This window comes from Vicugna pacos, chromosome 35, assembly GCF_048564905.1.
Source record: "Vicugna pacos chromosome 35, VicPac4, whole genome shotgun sequence".
Lineage (NCBI taxonomy): Eukaryota > Metazoa > Chordata > Mammalia > Artiodactyla > Camelidae > Vicugna > Vicugna pacos.
The window spans coordinates 19,052,922-19,078,888 of NC_133021.1; the positions used below are offsets into that span (position 1 = coordinate 19,052,922).

Consider the following 25,967-nt stretch of genomic DNA (forward strand, 5'->3'; position numbering starts at 1 on the left):
TAATTGTGTAAAGACTTGAAAGAGGTGAAGAAGTGAGCCAGGAGGATGTCTGGGGAAAGAGTGACCCAAGCAGCAGGAATAGCAAGTGCAAAGGCCCTGAGGTGGGCCTGACACATACAAGGAACAGTAAGGAGTCAAGGGTGGCTAGAGGGGATGAGTGGTCATAAGGTGAATAGGAGGCAGAATCAGAGAGGCCACCAGCCAGGTGACATAGGCCCTGATAGAATATTCTACAACTAGAAGAAAACATTCAGCCATTCCACCTAAGTTCCCAATTTTTTGAATGAGGAAACTGACCTCAGCCAGGCCAAGTGGTTTGTCCCTAGTCTAGCTGTGAGGAGCTGACATGTTTCTAACACTCAGGTCCCTTGACGCCCAGATTATTCTTTTTTATTCAACTCATTTCATCATTCAGAAAATGTTTACAGACATTGCATTCACGATTGGAAAAGAACAGCAAAACTGGTGGAGAGGCCCAGAGAACTAGCGTGAGGAAAGGATGGACTCTCACGAGAGGATGCTCATAGACTGTCTTTGTTTTTATTCCCCATCTGATGAAAGCATTTAAAAACATCACCCCAGAGCAGGTGAATTCGAAAATTGCACCTCTTGGGGAGCGATGGCAATGTTAGCTATTTTGATTGTGGTAGTGGTTTCATTGGTGTATCATCTATCAGAATTAATTAAATTGTACATTTGAAACATGTGTAGTTTACTGTACGGGAATCATACCACAATAAAGATGTTTAAAAAAAATCACCCCAGAGCAGGTGGAAATTGGGACTTCTGATGCTCAGCTTACCAGGCTGACTTCTGGACTTTGGACAATTTTGACATTTGTTCACTTCCAGCCAACTTTACATCTAGAAGTTATTAGACAGAGTTATTAGACTGGGGCTCAGCTTCCAGTGGGAAAAGAAGCAAAGCGTGTAGTAATTTGATCAGGAATTGCTGGCATAGTGCAAGGCAGTGGGGATTCACTGGTGATCAAAAGCAGCCTTTGCCCGAGCCTCATGGAGCTCCAGGCTCAGCTGGGGGTTGGGCCAGGAGTCACGCACAGGGACCAGGGCTGTGATGCGGCTGACAGGGCGCTGTTGGGGTGCAGAGGATGGGTGTCGAGCCAGACCTAAGGTGGGTCGGTTACAGAAGATCTCCGAGAGAAAGCAGAGGCCCAGGGGATGAGAAGGATCCTCTAAGAGGCAGAGGGAGGCTTGTAAACAAGTCAATGAGAGTCATGTGATGGGCTCTGGCAGTTATCAACCTGGATTTAGATCCAGCTCCATTGGTTATGACCTTTGCGACCTTGGGGAAGTCATTGCATCTCTCTAAGCCTCACTTTCCTCATCTTTAGAGTAAAGAGAACAATAGAACTTTACAGACTTATTATGAGGATTTTGCAATAGGAGAATGCAGAAAAATGCTTCTCTTATGTTATAAATGCTCCATAGATGGTATGTGTCAGTATTACAGTCCGGGATGGTAGGGTGCTGTGGAACGCAACTCGCTATCTGGGCTCTGCTTCCTAGAGGTGGTGTCCCCTTAAAAAAAAAGTCTAAGGAAAAGTCTTAAGGAAGAACAGCCTCTTAAAGGAAGAGGCTCAGGGCCAGTGAGCTGAGGGAGGGGGAAAGACATAGAGAGGGAGGCATTCCAGGTGAAAAGGGGCAGCCTGAGCCAAGACTCAGCGGCAAAGGCCAGCATGGTGAGTGTGAAAAACTCTATGCGGTTCAGTGTAAATAATGAATTAATAATAATTAGAAGGGAAGGAAGGAGTCAAGATGGTGCTTAAAAAGAGGCAGGGTCTGGAGCATAAGGATCTGAATGTTGTCCTGCAGACCACAGAGAGCCATTGAACAGCATTTAGAAGCGAGGAAGTGGCATGATTAGATGTTTTGAAAGATCACTGGGTGGTTTGTAAAGGTTCAGAATGGGAAGTGGGGGCTCTCCTAGGAAAATGATGCATTGGTCCAGGTGTCAGATGATGTGGCCTGAGCTGGAATAACAGTAATGCAGATGGAGATGGAGAGGAATGGCGAGGGTTGAGTCACAGAGGAATGAAATCAGCAGGACTTAATGTTTATTAAATTTGGTGAGGGGAGGCGGGAGGCAATGAAAGGAAAGGAAGATCCAGAAAATTCTAGGTCAATCAGTTTTAGGAAAGACACTCCAAGTGGATTTAGGAGTTAGGAGATTTTATGTGTGGATTAGTCAGGGTTTTCCAGAGAAACAGAACCAAGAGGAGATAGATGTACATTTCTTATAGGAAATTGACTCTCATGGTTACGTGAGAAGTCCCACAATCTGCCGTCTGCAAGCTGGAGACCCTGGAGAGACAGTGGTGTGATTTCGTCTGAGTCTGAAGGCCTGAGAACCAGGGGAGCCTATGATGTAAATCCCAGTTCAAGAGGAGGGGAAGATGAGTATAATGTCCCAGCTCAAATGGCGGGGCAGGAAACAAAGGGGCACATTCCTCCTTCCTCCACCTTTTTGATGTATTCAGGCTCTTACCATTTGGATGAGGCCTCACCACACTAGAGAGGGCAGTCTGCTTTACTGGATCCACTAGTTCAAATGCTGATCCCCTCCAGAAATGCCTTCACAGACACACCTAGAAATCTTGTTTAATCTGGACAGCTCGTGGCTAGTCAACACATAAAATCAACCATCACGAGGTGGTAGTCGGCACCATGAAAGAGCATGAGGTCCCCTAGGGAGAGGCTCTCAGTGGGGAGAGTAGGGGGCAGAGCTGGGAGCCCTGGGAGATACCCAGGGAGGCAGAGGAAGAGGCTGACACTGAGGGACCATCATGGAGGCCCTGGGGGAGCCGGGAGTCAGGTGCATGGGTCCCAAGGGGTCAGGGCCTCCAGGCGAAGGGGGAGTTGCAGTGGTCTTTGTAGCCGAATGTCAGTGTCTGCTGGACCTGGCTCCCTGGGCACTGCTCGGGGGTGAGTGGAGTTAGCTAGCCATGGAGGGCTCCCTTACTCCATTGCGTCAAAGAGATGTTTGAATGATAAGGGGAGATGTCAAGTCCCTGGGTTTGTTTGTGTCTGTTTTTCCTATAGGAGGGACAAGGGTGGGTTTGAAAACTGAGAACGAGCTTGCTGGAAAGGAGAGAAATGGATGACCATGTCCTATGTGGTTAGTTGAGAGAGCTGTTTTTGGTACCTAAACCTGTTGTTTTGCTTAATTCTACTGAACAGGCCAGGACAATGACAGAGCCCTGTGGCAGACCACTAGAGACTGCCTTCAGCTGGATGAAAGTCAGTTGACTTCATCTAGGTCATTGCCTAGTCCTGGCCATCTTGGTTCCCAGAAACTTCTGCCCACCCACCGTGCTCCAGATGACAAGAGGCAGCACAGCACTGCTGAGGGCATGGGAGTCAGGACACGGGGATTACGCCCTGCTGGGCTCCTCACCGGAGCGACCAGTTTGAGTGAGACACTGAACCTTTCAGTACCTGCATTTCCTCCTCTATAAAAATGGGGTTAGTGCTAATACCTGTCATGCCTTTTTCACACGATATTTGGGGAGGTGAAATGAGGAACCTGTGGGAAGATGCCTGGTAAAACGTCACGTGCCGGGCACAGCTGTGCGTTTTGTTTCTCACCTGTGCCCACTTGGAGTCGGAGCCGCTGACTGATAAGTGCAGAGAACTGGCAGCACCTTTCAGAGCCCTGATTGTGTTTTGTGTGCTTTATAAAGCATCATCATTTGTTAGTTTCAGTGAGATCTTTAGGATTTTTCAAAGAGTCAAAAGATTTATACTCAAACTGAGGCTTAACAGCCAGACTTGGAGATGCTCAGTGTTTTTCGAGAGCACGCGTCTTGCTTTTACAGATTATGAAAGTATTACATGTTCATGGGGCAAAATGGGGAAACACACAAAAAGCACAAAGAAAATTACAATCAGCTCTGATCTGACCCTCTAGATAGGACCACAATTAATATGTCACTATTTATCCTTTCAGGCATTTGTGTGTATATGTGAGCATAAAATTAGAACTTTAAATATATATAATATATCTATATTGGTATACACTTAACCAATCCCCTGTGTTTAAAATTTAAATTGTTTCCACTTTTCTCCTGTGATAGATAAAGCCGCAGTGAAAAATTTTTATACATAAATCATTGGGTGCAGCCGATTGTCTGCTTAGAATAAATCCATAAGGGCACGGCTATTTCAAAGACTTTTGGTAGGCGGTTTCAAATTGCTTTCCGGAAAGATTTATATTCTTGCCGGCAACGTATACCCATTTCCTCACACCCTCCTCGACACTGAATATTAACATGTTTCAACAGTGGTTCACCAGCTTGACAAGGAAAAGATGGTTCACCAACAGGGGTCAGAGGATGCCAGTCCTGAGGGGTTGCCCGCATCCCGGCAGCTGGAGGAATCGTAGAAGAGCTCCTGTTTTGCAGGAGACTGTTGTTTCACGGCCACGGTCTGGGGCTCTGGACCTGCTACTCACTCACTGAGGACCGAGCAAGTGCACCCCCAGGAGGCTGAGTCAGGCCTGACGGGGTGACAAAGCTCAGGGGCGTGTGGGTCCTGTAGAGAGAGAGACACAGAGAGAGAAGGAGAAAGAGACGGCACTTCAGGTTGGGGACGGCCAGTCCCCTGCGTATCCTCTTGGATGTACTTCTAGGCGCAGATGCTGGGGTGCTCTGGGGCTTCACTTATATTCCAGGATGCTCTGTTGTTCATGGAGCCTGCCTCTCTCCAGACAAGAAGCAGACTTTCTGCAGGCAGTGAGCTGGCAGAGTGTTCACAGAGCCCATGCTGGACATAGTCTGGCCAGCTGGCTCTCTGGAGGACGCTTACCCTCCTCCTCAGTGCTTTCTTGTTATTCCTTGAGGGTTTCCACTCTCCCACAGCCAGGGCTGTGCCCTGCTCGACCTGGGAATGCTCATGTCCCCACCCTGGATGTGGCCAGAGGTCCCCGGGGAAAAGTTGAGACCGAGAGCAGAAACTTCCCGAGCCGGTTGCCAAGAATGAACTGAGGTGCCTTCCTTTTTCCATCCCTGACTTCTGCTGATAATAAGAGAAAAATGAAGATGAGCAGGATCAGGTCCTTTGGCCCCTCCGGGAACTCACAACCCAGTAAGACAGACAGGCTCGTAACCAGCAATCACAAACGTGGGCATGAGGGATGAGCCCAGAACCTCTGGTCCTGAGACCCTGGAGGCGCGGGCTGCTCACCCATCTTCACCTGTTATTTGTACTGTAGAAAAAATTCCTCTGGCCCCAGGGTGGGATGGGGAACTGGAGTCAGGTAATCAGAACTGGAATGGGATGGGTGGGTTATAAACAGCTGGCTTGGTGGCAGCCCTTGGTCGAAGCTCCTAGAATAATCAGAGCAGGTGTGGGTAGGATTGAGCTGCCACAGAATTCTCCAGGTGCAATGGGGAGTGTGTCCCTCCTAGGAGGCAGGATATTAGCCTCCAAGTTAGGGACTGAGGGAATCGGGTGAGGTGGCCTGGGAGGACTTCCCCAAAGGTGTCTGATTTGGCTGGGAATCAAGATGGGCTTAGTGATGAACCAAGATAAGTTGAAGCCTAAAAGACAGAGGGCCTCGTGTGGATGGATAGAAGGGTCCAGCAAAAAGGGCAAATGGCTCTCACCTTGAATGCCAGTATCAGTCAATTGGTGGTGGCTGCCAAGGACTATGTATTTAGGCGTCATCTAGATTCACTGAGAAGAGTTCAGAGATCAGTCAGTGATGCCTGCATGGGCATGGATGGGAGGAATGGTGGCACATATGCTATTTTTGTCATCCCTGATCTCAGGCATCACAGAAGACATATCTGGATGGCAGAGAGGACAGTGTCATGATTTACATTTGTCCCTGGGAAGGGGGCTGCTTAGGTCCCACTGGAATATAAATCCAAGGTGGCAGAGGAGCAGGGGCTATCCATGGAAGAAAGATTGTCTGAGCTCAGCAGAGCATCAGGGTCCCAGGCTTGGTGACCAGATTAAATAAGTTTCCGGTCTTAGGGGAGCTGAAGCACCAGTCAGGGAAATGGAGGCAGGAGCCCAGTTGTACACCAGGCCACCCAGGCGAGGGCAAAGCTGCTCCAGCTCAGTGGGCTCCCCTTGACTTGTGACATTGAGCCTGTGGCCACATTTGTAATTGGGACTCTACCTTCTAGTGACCTCTCTGCCCCTGCAGGGGCTGCATGGGTCATATCTAATTACAAACGTGTCATGGAACAGCCATATATAGGGGAATTAGGAGGAGTCCTGGTCAGTGAGGAGCACTTAAAAGTCTCCCTTTCTTTCCCAATGAAATTCTCTCTTGTATCCTAAGCACCATCTGCATTTCCATCATCAGAGGGTCCCATAAAATGCCCATGCCAGAAATGAGCACGTGACCTATCACGTCCAGGAAGGAACTCTCTCCTCCCCGCTCAGCCTCTCGGCCAAGGCAGAGAAGGCACCGTAGCTGAAAGTGCTTCTGTCTGGGCAAGTTGTATTTCTCTGGGAAGATTTCTCCATCTCAGATCTGATTAGCTTCCCTATGGAGAGATCGTTTATCCCTAAATGGGGACTCGGCTCATGGCTTGCCCATGTCAGTAGGAAGAGCCGTGGATGGCAAGGGGTGGGAGGTTGTGCTCCCGCGGCAGCCTCGCCATGTGCACTGTCTGCAGTGGTAATTGGCGAATGACCAGTAGCAGCAGGACCTGGGCTGCCCAGCCCTGCCTAGAAGGGACAGAGGCAGAAGTGTGTGCTGTGCAAGAGGGAGGGAGAGTGAGGATTGTGAGTCTAGAGCCATAGAGGGAACCTTCCATCAGAACCACACCATGCTCCCAGGTGTAGGAGAGTGTTGGAAATAACAGAATTGAGTGGAATTAAGATGGTATTTGCCTAGGCTGCAGGACTACCTGGAACCTACCTTAGATGATCTCTTCCTGAAAAATCCTCTAGGGAAGCTCTCTCTCTCCTTGATTCTAAGATGGACTCCCTGCCCGTCTACACTCCACTGAATAGTTTAACCCTTCTGAACTCGAAACAAACCTTTAAACAATCAACACATGCAGTTCATGGTGTAGTTTTCTTTTTCCAAAAGAGGAAAGCCCTAATTAAATTGACAGCGGGTGTCATTACTGATGGCATGTTCAAATCAAGGAAGTATGGTATATATACAGAGAATGAAGCTGGCACAGGAACCCTTGATTACTAGATAATGCTGTGGCTCCAAATGCTCTCACAAGCTGGCTGGATTCCAGTGAAACTATCTTTCATGCTCATGCTTCCATGATTCTTTTGGTGGTTCATGATAGCAAGCCCAGTCAAAGAAACTTGAACACAAAAGGGAATCTATTAGCTTAGGTTCCAAGGAAGTCCAAAGAATGTACGGCTTCAGGAATAGCTGGATCCAGTGTTACTGGGACAGTCTTCCTCTTTCAGCTCTGCCTTATGTCTTTTATGTGGCAACAGGACAGCTTCTGGGTGCTTTGGGCCTACATGATGGTGGAGTAAGAGGCTACATCCATGTAGAATCTATACGGAAAAACTGATGTTGGCCATGCTTGGGTTATGTACCACCTCCAAGAGAAATCATAGTGGGTTGAGGGTGAGATGCCATGTTTGTGAGCCATTTGTGTGGTTAGAAGACTGGCAGGATGTTGCGATTGGATTGACAGTTCGCACAGAGCCACCTGGGTTGGAATCAAGGCAGTTCTTCAATGAGGAGAGAGAAATGCTGGACAAATAAAAGCCGTAGCTGTCCACTCTTGGGCCTAGAACCAGAGTTCTTCCACCCAAATTTAATCTAAGACTTGACTCTTAGCACTTCTGTTCGAGGAAGGGCCAGTCTGAAATAGCCCGTCAGAGTGATTGAGGACATAGAGAGGGAGAGGCATTGCTTCAGTGCCCTGCCAGGTTGGGGCTGCCACTGGGCACGTCCCCACCAAGGGGACACGAGTCTCTATAGAGAAGGAACAAAATAGCTGGAGAGGCTCAGTGCAGCCTAAGTGCACTGACAGGAGGGAAGAGGCAGAGGAGAGACCGTATCTTCAGTGAAGATAATGCATGGGGATGCTTAGCCCAGTGCCTGGTACCCAGTGCCCAATCAATAAATGGTAGCTATTATTATAACCCATTAGGGATCATCCCTCAGCACCTGCAGTCTGGGCGTGATGGATGCAGGCTGTGTTTGTGTAATGAGGATTATTCCTTGTAAAAAGCAATGACAGAAAGGCACAAAACTGTGTTACCACAAAGGGACCTTATCTCATGGAAATCAAAAGCTTCTGTTTTTTCCACCAGGAAACAAGAGCACTTTTTCTCACAGATTAAATCCAATTCCTCTGTTAAGGCCTCAAACGGAAGGAGGAGATGTAATTCCCACAAATCTCAGCGCTGCTTTTAGGATAATTCTCCTCCAGCCCCTAAGTACCTGGGAAGAGGGTGTGTGTGTGTGTGTGCGCGTGTGTGTGCTCTCGCGTGCTCTGGGGGTGGGGGGTAGCTGGAGGTGGGGGGTTGGAGAGAAGGGAGGTCAGAGAAGGGAGGGGGGTTGGTATGAAGTCGCAGAAGTGTCCCCTTGGAGGTCACTTAGACCTTGGCTCCTACTTTTTTACCTTTACAGGCTCAGGGCAGAGACCCAGAGATGATCTTTACTGGAATCGTTTCTTTGGGTTAGGGGAGGCAGAACCAGCCTGCCCCCTCCCCTCCCAGCCACACCTGCCTTCAGCTGACCCACGTTGCCCACTGCTGACTCAGGGCCTATTTACAAATGGCCCGTTACCCATTGCCATCTAGCCACATAGGCTGTTTTAGAACTACTTAAAAACAATTTTTGAAAATTTTATATATTCAGTTAACAGAGCTAGCGAGAACAGATTTATGTGGCAATACCTATAGAACAATTCAGAGTGGCCACAGAGTCCCCCTGTGTGAAATTAGGTCCTTTGCTAATTATTTGTTGAATAACAGCTCTGCCTAACAACAGTTGAAGACTTAAAGACAGCCGTCAGCCACTGGTCCTCAAAGAACGTGGGGACATTTTAAATTTATGTGGAGAATAGAAGGAAGCATACAAATCACTTCTTATTAGCATCACTGAAACTTTGTGGCCACTCTGAATAGAACATTTACTAAGCACTTCCATTGCCTGGCACTTTATGATCATTATGTTACTTACTTCTCCAAATTATCCTCTGAGGCAGGTGCTAGGGACTATTACTGTCCCCATTTTAAAGGTGAGGAAGCTGAGGCACCAAGGAATTAATAGACTGGCAGAAAGTTGAACCTGATAGTCTGTCTAAAGCTGGTTCCCACCACTGCCCTAAGATAGGCCCGGGGTGGGGGCACTTCATTTGCATGTGAAAAGAACTCAGGATTTTTATTCTTTTTAAATGAGTCATGCCTATTATGAACATTAAAGAGATACAGTAAAGTTATAAATACGTATCAGTTGTGCATCTTGGAATTGCACAAAATTCCAAAAATCTGAACGTCAAACACTGTTAACATTTTGAGAGGGTCATCCTGGACTTCCAGCCACCTCGGGAGAAAACCAGCTCTTGAGATCGCTGGAAAGAATTCTAGAAAAAATGAAATTGCTGCACGTTCTCCATTTTATTTTTACTTTTTGAAAATTTCACTTGAATTCAACAGATGGAAAAAATTAAAGAAAAATGGATGGAATTGTTAAATTTCACCTCTAAATACACCTCTAAAGTGAAGAACAAAGATTAAAGAACACATTGAGAAACTGCAGTCACGATGACTATTATTGTTATTTTTTACTATTATTTTTATTATTATTCATTTTACAATATTTATCAACCCCCTGCCTTGAAAGATGAGGAGGTTAGGGCATTTATACTTGTTCTCATATTCTCAATCTCCTGGTTAAATATTCTAAAACATTATTTGACCTGGCAAGGTGTGTAACATTTATATTTTCTCCTATACAGTCACTTTCATAATTGTGCAATTTTACACAAAATTTTTATAAAAACTCCATAGTTATAAAAGGACTTAACACTCACCCACCCATCTTCTTACCACCTATTTTATATTCCAGAGTTCTGTATTTTGATTGGGCTCTTGGTTTGTTGAAGTTCACCTTCAAGTACCTTGTACAAGAAGGGCTCATGGGCACTGTATTCTCTAAATTCCTATAAGCTCAAGAAAGTCTGCTTGTTATCTAAACACTGAGGTGATAACTTCACTGGGTATACCATTCTTAAGTCATAATTCTCAAAGCTCAACTGGATTGGTCTAAGGCTAACCAGACTGACTTCTCTCTTGTTTAGCTTGGTTTTTCTCCCTGAAGGCCCACGGATTCATCCTTTTTCCTTGGAATTCAGTAGCATCACCCGGTGATTACTGTACAGAAAAGTTTTGGATACATCATGTGCCCTTTTGACCTTCAGATTCAGCTCTTTCTACTTCATGTTTTTATTGATTTTTGTCTTTGGGTCTTTTCCTCTATGGATATGTTGGGTGTCTTTCATCAGTATTCCATATCTGTGATCTTCTCTGTAACCATGTTTATTTATCTGATTGTTTCCATTTATTTATATTAAGTTTCCCAAACTTGCCTGCCAAGTTCCTGATTTGGGTTTTCAAATGTGGTTGATTCATTCATCCCCCATTCTCCCTTCCCTTCCCCCCTCCCCTTCTCCTCCTCGCCCTCCTCTTTTCCCACCCCCTCCCCTTCCTTCTTCAGTTGCTTCCATTGCGATCTTTCTTTTTTTTCCACCCTGCTCCACAAACTCACCTTCCATGTCTTTTGCCTATCTTACAATTTCCTTTTTAGATCCTTGAAACTCTTTTTTTGAGTTTCTTTTCTAAAAAACTCTGTAATTCTTTGAGACTAGAGAACCCTGTTTTTCTGAACTCATATTGTTTCTTTTGCTAATTCCTTCTGAGGTATAGGTTTTCCATAGCCGTTCACTTTATTAATTTCTTTCTTTCTTATTTTGTTTATTTTGTGATTTCTTCTTCTACTTCTCTGGATGGTTCCCTACTAATTAGCTCTGTTTTTTAAATAGGACTAAATATTTGCTGAAAAATACCATGCAGAATGCTGGGACCTGGGAAAATGAAGGATTATGAACTGATCAGTTCTGCATTGCAGATAAGGTTTTGTGCCTCAGATATTCTCACAACAAATCCAGTATTTTGATTGACTCTGTGCCAGAAGTTCTCCGTGGTGATCTGGGGGATGGATACCTCGCTCGTTCGCTGCCTTATTCTGCAGCCTCCCCAGGACAGAGGCGGGGCCGTAGGTCATTAGAAAGAGAGGCAGCAGGTCCTCTTCCCCAGCTTCCTCACCTCCCTTCCTGCCTCTAGGGCTGTTGGGGTCTCTGCTGGACACTCCCAGTTCTCCCCGGCTGGTCCACATTCTGAGATCTTGTCAGTCTCATCCAAAGTTTACTGAAGCCTTTCGGGACCTCGAGATACTTCATTTTAGGGAAATCTGCATTTGGCTGAGGGTCTGAGGATGCTGTCAGCATTCCCCTTCATTTAGGTCCAGATGCTGCAGTTTGTCCAATGTGCTTAATGGCTCGTGCTTGGGACCATTCCCTGGCCAAAGATGCAGCTTTTACTCCCCTATGTCTTTGTCTTTCTCTGTTGACATTGTCAGTGGATTTCAAGAGAAATAAAAAGCGTAAAAGCCTTTACTTGACATCTTTAAAAAGAAATCTTCTGTGGCATCACCATTGCATAGAATTCTACCCTGCCAATTAGCAATATTTAATTTTCTAAAATTCTCTGTTGAAGGACATTTATGTTTCCTTTTCTTCTCTTTTTTTTTCCTTTGAATATAAACAATGCCATGATGCATATCCTTGGATATTTGTCCAGTTGCCCTCATCTAATTTTAAAGAACCAGGGGAAGACCTCAGAGAGGGTAAGGGGTTTGTCCAAGATAAAAAAAAAAATCTAGTTACCAGTGACCCTGCGAATATGACCCCAGCTGGGAGACCCCATTTCAAGGCTGTCTGCCTGCCACAAGCCTGCTTCTCTGTTCACCCAGGAAAGACCTGCCCTCACATGTTATTGTCTCCTCTGGCTCCACATTCTTGTAGATTTAACCCCTGTAAGAGGATTTCTGGGCAGCTTTTCTCCTGGATTCACACAAAAGGACTTAGATAAGTCTTGGCTTATGGGGCCTTAATGGGCCATTAGGGGAAACTAGAGTGTCTGGGGCCAGCCCTAACCAGAGGGAGGCGTGAGGGAGGCTGGGACACGCAGGGGAGGGCCTTCCAAAGCCTCTTCTTCATTGTCCTCTTTAAAGGCAGATTCTGAGAGTCTGAGCTACTCATGCGATCCAAATATTTGAATGTTCTTAAATTTAGGACCAAACCCTTTGGCGGCATTCACATGCAAACAACACATAATTGAGTACCTCACATGTCCCCAGGGCCAGCTTCACAGGCAAGGGACCTGTTCTGGTTGAATACTCTGCTGTTGCCCTCTTGAAATTGTTAATCACGCTTTAACAAGGGGCCCTACATGTTCACTTTGCCCTGGACGCTGATAGTGTAGCTGGTCCTTCGTGTGCCGGACACAGCCCCAAGCTCTTGCACCTCTATTAGCTGAGGCTGTCCTAGGAAGCAGCAGGAAATTCACAGGAAAGGTAATACAAATGGCCCATAAACATGGTCAGATGCTCAGGCGCAGGGATAAGCAGAGCGGTATGTAAGGACCACACCTTGCTGACTCCAAGGACTGCCCTCTCCTGGCATGCCAACTTCTGGGCCTGCCTTCACATGGTCCTGCCTTCTCCTGGGCTTGCGCTCTCCTGGTCCTTCACTCTCTTCTTCCTGCGCTCTCCTCGGCTTGCTTTCTGCTGTTTCTGCTCTCACCTGTGCATGCTCTCTCCTGTCAGGCCCAGGAGAGGGCAGGATCAGTTGAGGGCAGGCCCAGGTGAGGAGAGGACGAGTTGAGGACATGCCCAATTGAGAGCAGGCCTAGGAGAGGGCAGTCCAAGGAGTCAGCAGGCCCAGGAGAGGGCACTCACAGGAGAGGGTAGGTTCAAGAGAGGGGAAGCCCAGGAGAGGGCAGGACCAGGTGAGGGCACGCCGTGGTGGGGTTAGGCCCAGGTGAGGGCATGAGGAGGAGAGGGCAGGTTCACGTGTCTGCAGGCCCAGGATAGGGCAAACCCAGGAGACGTCAGGCCCAGGAGAGGGCAGTACCCTGGTGAGGTTAAGCACAGTTGAGGGCAGGCTCAGGTGAGGCAAGGCCCAGGAGAAGCCAGGCACACGAGCAGGCAGGCCCAGGAGAGGGCAGGCCCCCAAGACAATAGGCCCAGGAGAGGGCAGAACCGGCGTGGGCAGGCCCAGGTGAGGGCAGGCCCAGAAGAGGGCAGGACCAGGTGAGGTCAGGCACAGTTGACGGCAGGCCCAGAGAGGGCAAGCACAGCAGAAAGCACGCCGAGGTGAGGGCAGGCCTTGGTGAGGACAGGAATATGAGAGGGCAGGACCAGGAGAAGGTAGGCCTAGGAGACAGCAGGACCAAGTGAGGGCAGGACCGGAGAGGGCAAACCCAGAAGAGGGCAGGCCAAGCTGAGGGCAGAATCCTAACATGCGCTCACCTGGGCCTGCCCTCACCTGGGTATGGCTCACCTGGGCCTGCCCTCTATTGGGCCTGCCCTTTCCTGGTCCTGCCTTCCCCTGGAACTGCCCTCTCTTGGTCCTGCCCTCCCGTGGTCCTGCCCTGTGCTGAGCCTGCTTTCACCTGGACCTGACCGCATGTGGGTCTTTGCTCTCCTGGGCCAGCCCTGGTCCTCGGCCTCCCCTCACCTGGTCCTGTCCTCTCCAGGGCCAGCACACTCCTGGGCATTCCCCACCCTGTGCCTGACCTCCCCTGGGTCTGCAGTCATCTGGGCCTGCCCTCTTATGTGCCTGCCATCTCCTGAGCCTGGCTTCACCTGGATCTGAACTCATGTGAGCCTTTGCTCATCTGGGCCATTCCTATCATGGACCTGCACTCACCAGGGCCTGCACTCTTCTGGGACTATCATCTCCTGGGCCAGCCTTGTCTGGGCCTCCCCTAACCTCTCCTGTCCTCTGCAGGGCTAGCCCTCTCCTGGGCATTCCCTTCCCTGTGCCTGACATCTCCTGGGCCTCTCCTCACCTGGGCATGCCCTCAACTGGACCTGCCCTCTCTTGGTCCTGCACTCTCCTGGTCCTACCATCTCCTGAGCCTGCCTTCACCTGGTCCTGACTTCATGTGGGCCTGCACTCTCCTGCGCCTGCCCTCTCATAGGCCTGCTCTCACATGTTCCTGCCCTCTACTGGGCCTGCCTTCTTCTGGGCCTGCCGTCTCCTGGGTCTGCCTTATTCTGGTCCTGCAGACATCTGGGCCTGTCCTCTCCCAGTCCTGCCTTCACTTGGCCCTTTCCTCACCAGGGCCTGCCCTTACCTGAGTCTTTTCTCACATGTGCCTGAACTCACCTGGAACTGCCCTCTCCTGGGCCTGCCCTCTCTTAGGCCTGCTCTCTCCTGAGCATGTCCTCAACTGGGCCTGCTCGCACCTGGGCATGCCCTCAACTGTGCCTGACCTCACCTGGGCCTCCTGCCACCTGGTCCTGACCTCTCCAGGGCCAGCCCTATCCTGGGCATTCCCTCCTCTGTGCCTGACCTCCCCTGGGCCTGCGTTCATCTGGGACTGCCCTCTCCTGAGCCTTCCTTCACCTTGTCATGACCTCGTGTGTGCATGCCCTCTCTTGGGCCACTCCTACCCTGGCCCTGCAATCACCTGGGCCTGCACTCTCCTGGGACTACCATCTACTGGGCCAGCCCTGGCCTGGGCCTCCCCCAACCTAGTCCTGTCCTCTCCAAGGCAAGCCCTCTCCTGGGCCTGCACTCTCAAGGTCCAGCCCTCTCCATGGCCTGTAGTCGCCTGGGCCTGCCCTCAATGGGGCCTGCCCTCTCAGATCCTGCCCTGTACTGGTCCTACCCTCTGCTGAGCCTGCCTTCACCTGGACCTGACCGCATGTGGGCCTTTGTTCTCCTGGGCCAGCCCTGTCTTGGGCCACCCCTCACATGGTCCTGTCCTCACCAGGGCCAGCCCACTCCTGGGCATTTCCTCCCCTGTGCCTGACCTGCCCTGGGCCTGCCCTCAGCTGGGCCTACCATTACCTGCGCCTGATCTCGCCTGGGCCTGCCCACTCCTGTTTCTGACCTCACCTGGGCCTGCCCTCTCCTAGGTCTGCTCTATCCTGGGCCTGCAGACACCTGGGTCTGCCCTCTCCTGGGCCTGCCCTCACCGGGGCCTACCCCACCTGTTCTGGCCCTCTCCTGGGCATGTCCTTAACAGGGACTGCCTTCTCCTGTGCCTGCCTTCACCTGGTGCTGCTCTCACGTGGGCCTGCCCTCTCCTGGACCTGCCCTCTCCTGATCATGCCCTCACCTGGGCCAATCCTCACAAGGCCTGTCCTCTCCTGGACATGCCTACTCCTGAGCCTGGCTCTCCTGGGCCTTCCCTTACCTGGGCCTGCCCTCTCCTGGGCCTGCCCTCACCTGGTCCTGCCCTCTCCTGATCATGCCCTCACCTGGGCCAATCCTCACAAGGCCTGTCCTCTCCTGGACATGCCTACTCCTGAGCCTGGCTCTCCTGGGCCTTCCCTCTCCTGAGCCTTCCCTTACCTGGGCCTGCCCTCTCCTGGGCCTGCCCTCACCTGGTCCTGCCCTCTCATGTTCCTTCCCTATCCTGGTCCTGCCCTGTACTGGGCTTGCCCTCTCTTGAGCCTGCCATTTCCTGTTCTTGCTCTCAGTTGGTCCTGCCCTCCCCTGGTCCTAACCTCACCTGGGTCTGCCCTCTTCTGGGCCTGCCATCTCCTGGACCTGCCCTCACCTGGGTCTGTCCTCACCTGGTCCTGCCCTCTCATGGGGAAACGGCTCAAATGGTGATCGTCCTAGAATGTGTGTCCTCTCGATACAGCCTCCCGTTCGCACTTCCCATGCGGATTCCTGGCTCTTCCCACCTAGGACATTGGGCTGGAAAGTGGGCACCACACTGAGACACCGGTTGAAAACAACTGTATCATCACCTCCTCTACCTTCCTGATGCAAATGGTGATAATGCTACTTCCTTGGTATGACACAAAAAACATCAGAAACTGAGTGATGATACCAGCAAGGGGTCATGAGAAGAAACCAATGAATATTGTTTAAGATTATCTTCATTTGAAATAAAAAAAGCAAATAAAGTACTCCAACCCAGATCTCGTAGAAAGCTCAGCTCTTCACAACTGTCTTTTTGCCTCTAGTGGGTTCTGAATTTTTTAAACTTTAAAATCTCAAGTCCCCACAAGAACCAATCATTAAGGTGTGTAAAGGATTCCCCTACCTATACTTTTTTATTTTCATTGTTGCTATTTTAAAACCTGGGACACATCAGAATGACGAAGGTTTGATAAAAACCTTGATTAACTCCCTGGGAGCTTGATTGGAAAGGGAAAAACTACAAAGATATGGTTGACTTGAGAGGGAGGGTAAAAAAAGGGAAAAGAAACATTATTTCGGAGAGTGCCTCCCCATTCCATCTTTCCAGTTTCTCTTCTGAAAAGACAGACATTTTCTCCATATTGAATAAAGGTTGGTTTCTCTTTCCATTACAGCCCCCACCCTCACCCCACCCCAACAAACCCAGTATATTTCCATTCTGCTGTGTTTTTGTGCTACTCAACATGCCATTAACTGTAAGATTTACTCCTCAGCAGGCAAGCTGGAAGATGCTAAAGCCAATAAAAACTGCTCTCTGGGACTCCAACTATGGAGAATTTGGAGCTCTGCTTAGTATTCGGATGAAGGGAGGGCTGGAGAAGGAGGAAGGCTGTGATAGTGAAAACCACTGCTGCTTAGAGAACCAGACAGCTCTGGGCTCTGCACCTAATGTGCCGGAGGATCAGCTCTGTTCATAGCCCATTTGTGGCCAAGGATGAGGCTGCTCTCTGTGTGTGGGTGGGTGTGCATGTGCGTGTGAGTGTTTTCATCTTTTAAACCACCAGCTCTAACACAGCATCTTCAGCGGCTCTCCACACTACTGTTTATTAAAAACGGAACATACATACACATCCCTTACAACTTCCTTAGCCCGGTGCTCCTTCTCTGCCTGATAATCAATCTCTCTCAGAAAGCATTCAACTTGCCCACACAGCTCCAGCCCCGGTTAATCCCCGCTGCACATCCTATACATTACTTAGGTAGCAAGTACTGGGCTAATTTCGTCACCCACCAGCCACCCACACACGTTCTACAACTGAACACATTTGGGGCTCTGCCTTAAAGATAATAAAACAAGGAGAAAACAGGCAGGCTGCAGACAATTCCCATGACCACTTTCCTAAAAAGTTGCTGGGTTTTAATTGTTTGATCATTCTGTTTCCCCCTCCTCCAAGCACTCACTAGCAACGATTGCTTCAAGGAAAAGAAATAGTGTGCTATAAACCTCTCTGCATGGTGAGTTTGGGGTGATTTAAGATACACACTTCAAAATGCATACCTTTCATACACAGATTTTTCCCAAAGCCCTGCTTTCCTGAGAGGGGGATTACTGAAGCTTCCCTGACCACCCTCCCCACTCCACCCAGGGGATGGCTGATTACTTGTTAAGTCTTGCCTTAGGTTTTGTCCCTCCTTCCTTCAAATATCAGACACCCCCCCCCCCCGCACACACACCACAACCGGATTACTGAGGCTCACAGCTCGGCAGGGAGAGTTTACTGCTAAATAATAGCGAAATAAAAATACCTCTTTGAATTTGTCACCTCCCTTCTTTTCAGACGGCTGCGCTCCTGCTACTCTGGCCCGGAGCGGAGGAGAAGACCGTCTCCGCTTAGTGTTTTCAGCACCACGGCGATGGACAGCAACCTAGGTCCCAGGCGGGCGGAGAGCCCGCCAGTCAGCTGGGCGTCCCAGGCTCGGCCGGTGCAGCCGTCCCTATCCCAATCTCTTAGTCGCTGTACCAAAAAATCCAAGCCCCGTTTTCCCTCGATCATCTCTTTCTCTTCTGCTGCTCCCGCTGCTCTCCCCACGGCACCGTGTCTATTAGCTCCTTGCCCAAAACCCAGCCTTGCCCCAGCGAGCAGCTCCCACGCACCCCAGTCCTGGTCTCCGCTGCCCGAGCGCCTTTCTCCTCGGCGTCCGCCTAAGGCTCCCTGTCGCGCCGTCTCCCGTTCGTTCGCTGTCGCCCGCTCCTTCTCCCCCGCAAAGTTGTGCATGCCTGTGAACCTGTCCTTCAGAACCGTAAGCTCGTAGATCGTGCCGAACTCCTGGAAGAGAGGTTTGAGGTCCTTCTCATCCAGGTTGCGGGGGATCTGCCCAATGAACAGCTTGATGGCATCATGGTCCTTCATGGGAATGGTCGACGGGTTCCCCGGGCTGTGGCTTAATCCGTTCATGTGCCCGGAGCTGCCCGGGCTGCTGCTGAGCCCGTTGGTACCGAGGCTCGCTTTGTTAGCCTGTCCGTTTGCTAACGTGGTCATCTTTATATACACAGAGAAAATCTTCTTTCCTTTTATTCTTTCTCAATCGCACTCTCGCTCCTCTCCCTCACAAGCTCGCTCGCGCTCACACACGCACACGCATACACACACTCGGGTTCTCCCCCTCAGTTTCTCTACACGTCGTCTCCTCGCGTCCTCTCTCCTCCACAATCCCCCCCCCTTCTCTCTCTTTCGGTCTGATCTGATTTTTTTTCTTTTTTTTTTCTTTTTTCTTTTCTTCATCTTCCCTCTCCTTCTCCTCCCCCTCCCCCCTCCTCCTCTCTTTTTTACATTGAGCAGGCAGGATCCCTGTCCTTTCCATTTAAACAGGCTGGACCGGCTCAAGTTTGCAGTCAGACTAGGGGTGGGGGCCTGCGAATGTGCGCTCGCGGAGGAGTGGGGCACGGGGCTGGGAAAGGGTGAGATTCGAAAGGGGGTGCTCCGCGCGGCGGCGGGCGGCGAGTGGCGGTGGTACAGTCAGTCACGGCCCCCGGCTATAAACAGCGCCAGGCGTATGGCTCTTGGCAAGGCGCTGAGATTCCGGGCCCGGCAGCCGCGGGGAGCGGATGCCTGTTAGGAACCGGGCTGCTGGCCTCCTCTTTGCCTTTTGGGAGTTCTTTTTGTATTAGCAGCAGGTGCAACTTTTTGTATTTTAAAAACATAGATTTTAATTTTCGTGTGGGTATGTAGGGGGACGTTACCCACCGATACGCGCTCTATTAGGGCGCCAGGCGGGCGAAGCAAAGGCAGGGATGGCGGGCGGGGCGGCGGCGAAGGTGGAATGGGCGCTTTTTTCTCCCGTCTGGTCCCCTTTATTTATTTATTTAGACTAGAAAAAGCGAGCCGGCTTGGAGGAAGTCCGCCCAGCGATCCGAGTGCGCATTGATCAGCGTCGAGAGAAAAAAAGCTGCATAAATATATATTGTGTGGATAAATCTATAGACAAGAGCTCTCGCGCGCGCGCTCTCTCCGTCTCTCTCTGCTTTTTCCCTCCTCGCATCCCCAACCTGCCAGAGCAGCCCCAAATATTCGCCTCCCTCACGGCATCTACCGCCACCCCAGCCACCTGGGAGGACGGGTCTGCGGAGCAGTTGGGCAGCTTTGAGGGGACGGGCATAGAGATTCGAGGCCTGACCCTCGTCCCAGCCCGCCTGCGAAGGCTGGAGGCGGGTGTTTCCGTCCCGGACGGCCTCCCAGCCCCGAAGCGCGGTGGCTGGACCCGCAGGCGGCTGGCGGGAGGAAGGTAGGAGCCGGGCTCCTCGGCCCGCTCGCCCTGCAGCGACGGAGATAGGTTCTGGGCGCGGTGGCTGGTGAACTAAGTGCAAAGGACTGGCTTGATTTTGCCCTTGTCTGCTTTACTGGTTCAAACTGAAAAAAAACAAAAAAAAATTTTTTTTTCTAAATCCACCATCGAAGAAATAAAGCCTCCGAATTGCTCTCCGGGCTCTGGCCGGACCCAGGCTCCAGACTCCAGCTGTGTGCGCTGTCCCCTCGGGCTTCGTTTGCAGCACCTCCCGCTCCAAAGTGCGAGGCTAGGAGTCGAGTCTGCAGGCGAAAGCCGAGTCCCGCCGCCCGGTCCCGCACTCCGCCAGATTCCCCGGCGGGCCCGCCGGGAGCCAGAAGGTCTGCTGCGCGGGAGAGGGAGTGGCTGGCGCGGGAGCCGGGTTCAAGCAGCCCCGCCCCTGGGGGCGAATGCTGTAGTGAACTTGGCCTTGGGAGAGCTAATTTTCCTTTTAGTGATATTTACCTGCACCCCATCCTTTCCCACGTTTACTTTTCCAGGGCAGCCTCTTCTCGTCTTCAGAAGCCAGGCAAATTAAAATAAGGCTCCAGCTCCCTTGCATGATGCGGGGCAAAGCTGCTGGGCTGACGCTGGCAGGGTGACTACTGGCCCCTGTTGGGTGTTCTGGGTTTCTCTCTTCTTGCCCTGGGATTGCGTGAAGTTACTAGACGATATGTTTAAAATTTTATTTAAAGAAATGAGACCCCAGCTGCCTGAAAACAGAGACCAAGCCCGTTTGTTACCACCACAACGCCTAGCTCTCCAGCGCCAGGAGGAGGCCAGAGGAGGCCCTGAGTTTCAGCCCTGAGCCCACCCTGGACACCTCTTCCTAAGGATCCGGGGCCCAAATCAAACAGCAAGTACAATTCTGAGAACTGTGGAACTTCATCCTTTCATTTTAAGACACTCCTGCCTTTGATGGAATCGTGTATAAGTATAGTTGATTCATAACTCGGTCCAGGGCTTACATTATCCAGTGTTATATGATGGTGTAAGAAACACCCAAGTTTAGGGAATTGAACAGAAATGCGCACACACAGAGAGCCTCTCTGCCATGTGGCTGTGGTCTTGGTGTGCCTGGGAAGACCTGTGATCAGGCGGCATGTCCCTGGAAGGCAGGCACATGGATGGTTTGAGCTGATGGCTTGGAGGTGTGTGCAAATGTCTTGTCAGGATGGTGGGGGCTTATGTGGATGCAGTGTGGATGTGTACATAGACCCCATTTGTATCTACACTCTGCCAGTGTATGTGTGTGTGTGTGCATGAGTTCACACTCACCAGGCTGAACCCTCCCCCTCCCCTTTCCCTCAGGACATGTCAGCAGAGGCCAATAACTTTGTTCGAAACATCTCGAACATCATCTTGGGGCACTGACACTTACCTCCCAGGATCTCACAGTGGAGAGGAATATAGTTTCTGCCATAACAGGAAAGTTTAGGAGAGTAATTCCTCCTTGAGGGCTCTTTTTCTCCCTGCCCCTTACCCCCCCCCAAGCCATGTGAGAACAAGAGGAAATGAAGAAAGCAAGCTGAGGGGTGGTGCTGACAAAGGAGGGACCTGCACAGGGGAGGGGGCTGAGGTTCCCCAGCCACTGCTTTCAGACACCACCCCAGCCCCTCCCCACAAGGTCCAAGTAAATTATTCCCAGATGTTTCCGTATTCATATTATTAATAATAATAGCCAGTACATACATAAAGGCAGTCCTGGGCAGGAATGAGTGGGAGAGTGGAGTTGTTAGTGAAAGGAGGCATCTGGTTAATTCAGATGCCTGCAAAACCTCCTTCATAGGATATGGGTCTAACTCTCTCCAGGGCAGTGCCTTGGCCCCCTGCACCAGGGTCCCCTCCCTGTGTCTCACCACGAATAGACCCACAGCTATGACAAGGTTCTACTTCCTTTGGGGAGATTCCTCACTGTCCCCTCTCTCCGACTTGAGGATGACTTATTTTGGATCTGGGCTGTCTCTCCTTCGGGAGTAACGCTTTTCTTACCTCAGTAGGTGTGTGGTGAAATACCCCGCCTCCCCCCAGCTTGCGGGGCAGAAACGGCTGCTGCCCAGGCATGCGCTCTTAAAGGCGCAGTGCGGGCTCGCGGAGGCTCCCATCGCTGCCACAGTTGAGTGTTAGGAAAAGAATAACATGGACAGGTGTCTCAACATAATGCCAAAGAGGCGCTGGACCCCTGAGAAGATAGTAAGGAGCATGGTTAGGTTGGCACTTCGGTCTCTTTGCCCTTCGTAGTCCAGAAAGTCTCGAGTTAAATATTTTTTAACCTTAGATCATCAAAGAGAAATGTAATTAGGGGAAGATGGGAGCAAAGTATTACTCACTGTGACATTTAAACAGATTTAAAACTTTTTCCCAAAGTGCCGCTTCATGGCCACAATGATTCCATCCACCAAGAGGGAGAAGGCTGGCCAGTGGCCGTGGGGTCTGGGAACAATGGCTTCTCATTTGCTCTCTGCATCTGGGGTTTACAATTTGTTGCTGATTCACCTTTAAGGGTGTAAGGAGCCCCACGTGGTGGGATCTCGGCTCAGGTGGTGTAGTTGTGCGAGCCTCTCCAGTTGCTACCTGCCCTTCCCTTCCCTTTTCCTCTCTTCCTCAAGGAGGGAGGAGGCCCTCTTTGTGCTCCATTTCCCTCCGGCTGAGCCACCATCACTCCCTTCCCTCTGGTACCCAGTGAACCACATCCCGCAGCCTTGGCCATGGCCCCATCCCCTCAGACCTCTCCTGCCTGTGAATCTCTCTGTCTAGACTGTGAACTGGTGGAGGGCAGGGGCTTAAGTAACCTGGCCCCTCTTCTCTGCAGCCACCCTTGACAGGCGTGGGCATACAATAGATGCTCAGGATGGAGTTTCTAGACACCAATTTCTAATCTGACTTTGAGGGTCCATGCTGTATTCATTCAAATGGACTCTAAGGATGGGGAGTTGCAGGGTCCCAGGCAGACTCTCCAGAAGGAGTTCAGAGTCCAGGATGAGAACAAGCAGTTTAGAACCCACACAGCAGCTTGGCTTAGAGGTACCACCACTCACTCATTCTTGCATTGATCCAGCCCTTCCAGTCTCCCACTGGAAGCAGCAGAGAAAGGAGAGGCCTGGGAACAACCCGGCTGTCTCATTGGAGAGACCAAAGTCACACAAGTGAAAAGGGGAGCAGCAAACAGCAGCAGACAGTTAAATGTCCTCCAGGGCTGAGGAGTTCCACATCCGCCTGCGAGAAAGCAGACAACGTGTGATGATCTGTGATGGAGGTAGCAGCTTTGAGGAGACAGGAGCCCTGCTGAAGGCAGGATGCAGAAGTGGGTAGGTGGCCAGAGACCTGGGTGATGGCTGGGCCTCAGGGCCAGGAAGGCAAGAAGCATCTGGTTCTCCAAGGTTTTGTTGAGAACAAGCTGAAAAACATAGCTGTGATCTGCGCGGGGCTCCCCTACAAAAGACCAGACTTCCGATTAAAGTCTTTCTGGAGTGACTGCTCTGCCCAGCCCTGCAGAGGGCAGTGAGGGGAGGCTGGAGGAGGGGAGGGGGAGAGAGAGGGGGAGAGAGACTCGCTTGCTGTAGAGAGCTCGTGTGTTGTTTGGGCAGAGAGCGACTCAGAGATCTGAGTGACCACACAAGGGCACGGATCAACCAAGGGGCAGAGTGAAAGCTGCTGGAGATTTGTGCCATGGGACCCCAGAGAAGTGGCTCATGTGGGCAGCGGCACCCAGGGGAGGCTATCTGGTGGAGAGAGCTCTGCTCTGACCCTGCAGGAAGGGGTGGGGCGGCGTGGGAAGAGAGGAGAGAGGTGGAGGCAGTGGGCTCTCCAGTGATGGTGAGGAGGAGGAGGCTCCTGGGTGGAGGTGGGTAGGGTGGGCAAGAGGAGGCTTTGAAGGCAGCCTCGGATGTCTATTTCTCCTCTTCTCCACAATCCCAGGGCTTCTCTGTCCTTGAATAATTTGGGAAGGTTTAGTGATATAAGGAAAAATAATTGAGGTGGGAAAGAAGAGAAAAACAGTGCTTGCCTTCTTTCAGTTAATTAGCAGCCTCCTGCCACCCAGAGCACACGGTGCAAGGGCTCCCCTGTGCTGTCCAGAGCCCACAGCAGGCCTGGCTGGGGGAGCAGGCCCTTAGGGGCAGGATGCTGTGTGTTTTGAGAAACCCAGGGGCCCTCAGAAGGGACTGGGCTGCCTCCTGGGGCTCAGACAAATGCCAGGGCTGGTGAGGGAGGGGCCCCCGGGCCTGTTTCTTGGCTGGCTGGGCCTGAGAGACACATGGCCTTGGTCTTGTGGAGGGAGCTCCTGGGCCCTGGGCAGCACTGGGAACCGCTCTGGGGAGCATCTGGGCCTTTGGGTCAGCATGGGTGTGCCCTCTAGACTCCTGTTCCAGGCTGTCATGCCACCCTGGGCTTTGCCTCACTTTTGCTGAAGGTGGGCAGGAAATGGAAAGGCAGGATAAAGGGATCTGGAGTGGCAGCCCAAGCATCCTGCATCCTGCGTCCTGCATCCTGCGTCCTGCATCCTTCATCCTGCGTGTGGGGCTCAGTGAGTTTGAACTCACGGGGAGGCACCTGAATCATGGCTTTCCTGGGTCTCAGCTTTCTCCTCTGTAAAATGGAGACTGGTCCTTTCTTGCCCCTCCTTTCCTTCCTCACATCACATCCAAGAAGGTGAGACAGTGCTGTAGCTGAGAAGCTGACTCATGGTTCTCATGTAAAAATTACTAAGGTGAGAGTAGGGACTGAGGGTCAAAATGGGCTACAAAAGGGTGTAAATAAAGTTAACTTATTTGAACTGAAAGCTTAGGAATTTACTCCTTATTTTTCACAGAGAATTTACATTTTTTAAAAAGGAGCCAGCCCGGGCCAGGCAGCGCTCAGTCCACCAGAAGCAGGCGCCTGCCGCTGCACTTAGGCAAAGCTGGCTTCTCGGCTGGCCTCTCCCGCTTACTAACTCTGGAACCTTGGACAGGCTCTTTAATCTCTCTGTGGCTCAGGTTCTCGTTTGTAGACTAGGAAGAGGAATGGCTACCTCACAGAGTCGTCGTGAGGATTAAATGGGTAGATGCGGGTGAAGTGGGTAGACCAGCGTCTGGCCAGCCAGCGTTGTCAGAGCTCCACTGATGGGCCCTGGGGAGCTGAGGGGCTGGCCCAGGCTCCTCCCACTTCCTACACAGGAGGAGGTGCGGCCCCCTCCAGCTGGGGTCTGAGCTGGACCCGCAGTGGGCGCCCTCACCTGCTGCGCGAGTGCTTCTCAAGGTGCTTCTGGGAGCGGGCAGCCTTCCGGGAGAGCAAGGGCTCGTCGCCGCCTCTTCCCGGGGCCCGGCCTGGGTGCCAGCTGCTGGCGCGCCGCGGCCCCTGCTTACCTGAGAGGTGTTGCCGCGGCAAGTCCTTTTGATTGTGATGTTTTACTAATTAGGTTTTAATTATGTTAATTTATTGTACATGAGCCCTAAGGTTTTCAGACACTGGGCTCCCCTTCGAAACTGGAACAGTAAGTTGTATTTATCACACGCGCAACGCTGTGGGTAAATGGCACTTTCTTGTGGCCACACGATTCCTCTGATAATGTTGCTGGATGGACAGCTTCTATCCGGGCTCTCTAATCTGCGTTCTCCACACACTGCCACCAGGCTCCCAGTCTGGTAGATCATCCTTCAAATAGTGCTGGGGTTAAGAGACTCAATGTCCAGTGGCTGTGCTGGTGACATGGAGTGAGGTGGCTGGGAGGGGACAGAGAGACCCCAACTGGACAGGGGCTCAGGAAAGTGAGATGGCAGGACATTTACACCAGGCTGGATCTTCAAAGGGTTGTTATCTGCGGGCCTCAGACTCACCCTCCGGGGTGGACCCCTCCTGCCCCCTCACCCAGCAGCTGGGTGCTGACAGGCGCTCCGCAAGTAGGCTGAGGCAGCACAGCCTGGGGAGGGAGAAGGAGGGGTGGGTGATGAGGATGGAGAGGTCACGCGGGCAGTCAACGTCGGACAGTGAAGACCGTGGCAGGATGTAGGCTTGTGTTCTGGGATGGCAGGTGGCCACGGACGGGGATTTGCAGCAGGGTGGGCCCATAGGAAAGACTCAGGGTAAGGACTCACTGACCATCTGCTAACCCGCTGCTCCTGTTAACACGGAGGAAAAAGTTGATCCCTGGGATCAAAGAAGGCGCCTTGGTATTTATGAGGGGTGGGTGAGACGGAAGAGACCACCCCTCCCCAGCCCCGCACACGTGCTGAGGGGAAGGGGCACTTTGGGGGCC

At 51.2% G+C, this 25,967-nt stretch overlaps 2 protein-coding genes across 2 annotated transcripts in view; one reads left to right on the forward strand and one right to left on the reverse strand.

Annotated features, from left to right (window-relative positions):
* LOC140691411 (uncharacterized) overlaps nt 1–25,967 on the forward strand; it is a 118,327-nt gene that overhangs the window by 58,566 nt on the left and 33,794 nt on the right. The window lies entirely within an intron of this gene.
* Nucleotides 17,761–18,612, reverse strand: LOC107035253 (uncharacterized). Its single transcript, XM_015252445.3, has one exon. It carries the CDS (start codon nt 18,448–18,450, stop codon nt 17,764–17,766), a length of 687 nt encoding a protein of 228 aa, XP_015107931.2. The 5' UTR covers nt 18,451–18,612; the 3' UTR covers nt 17,761–17,763.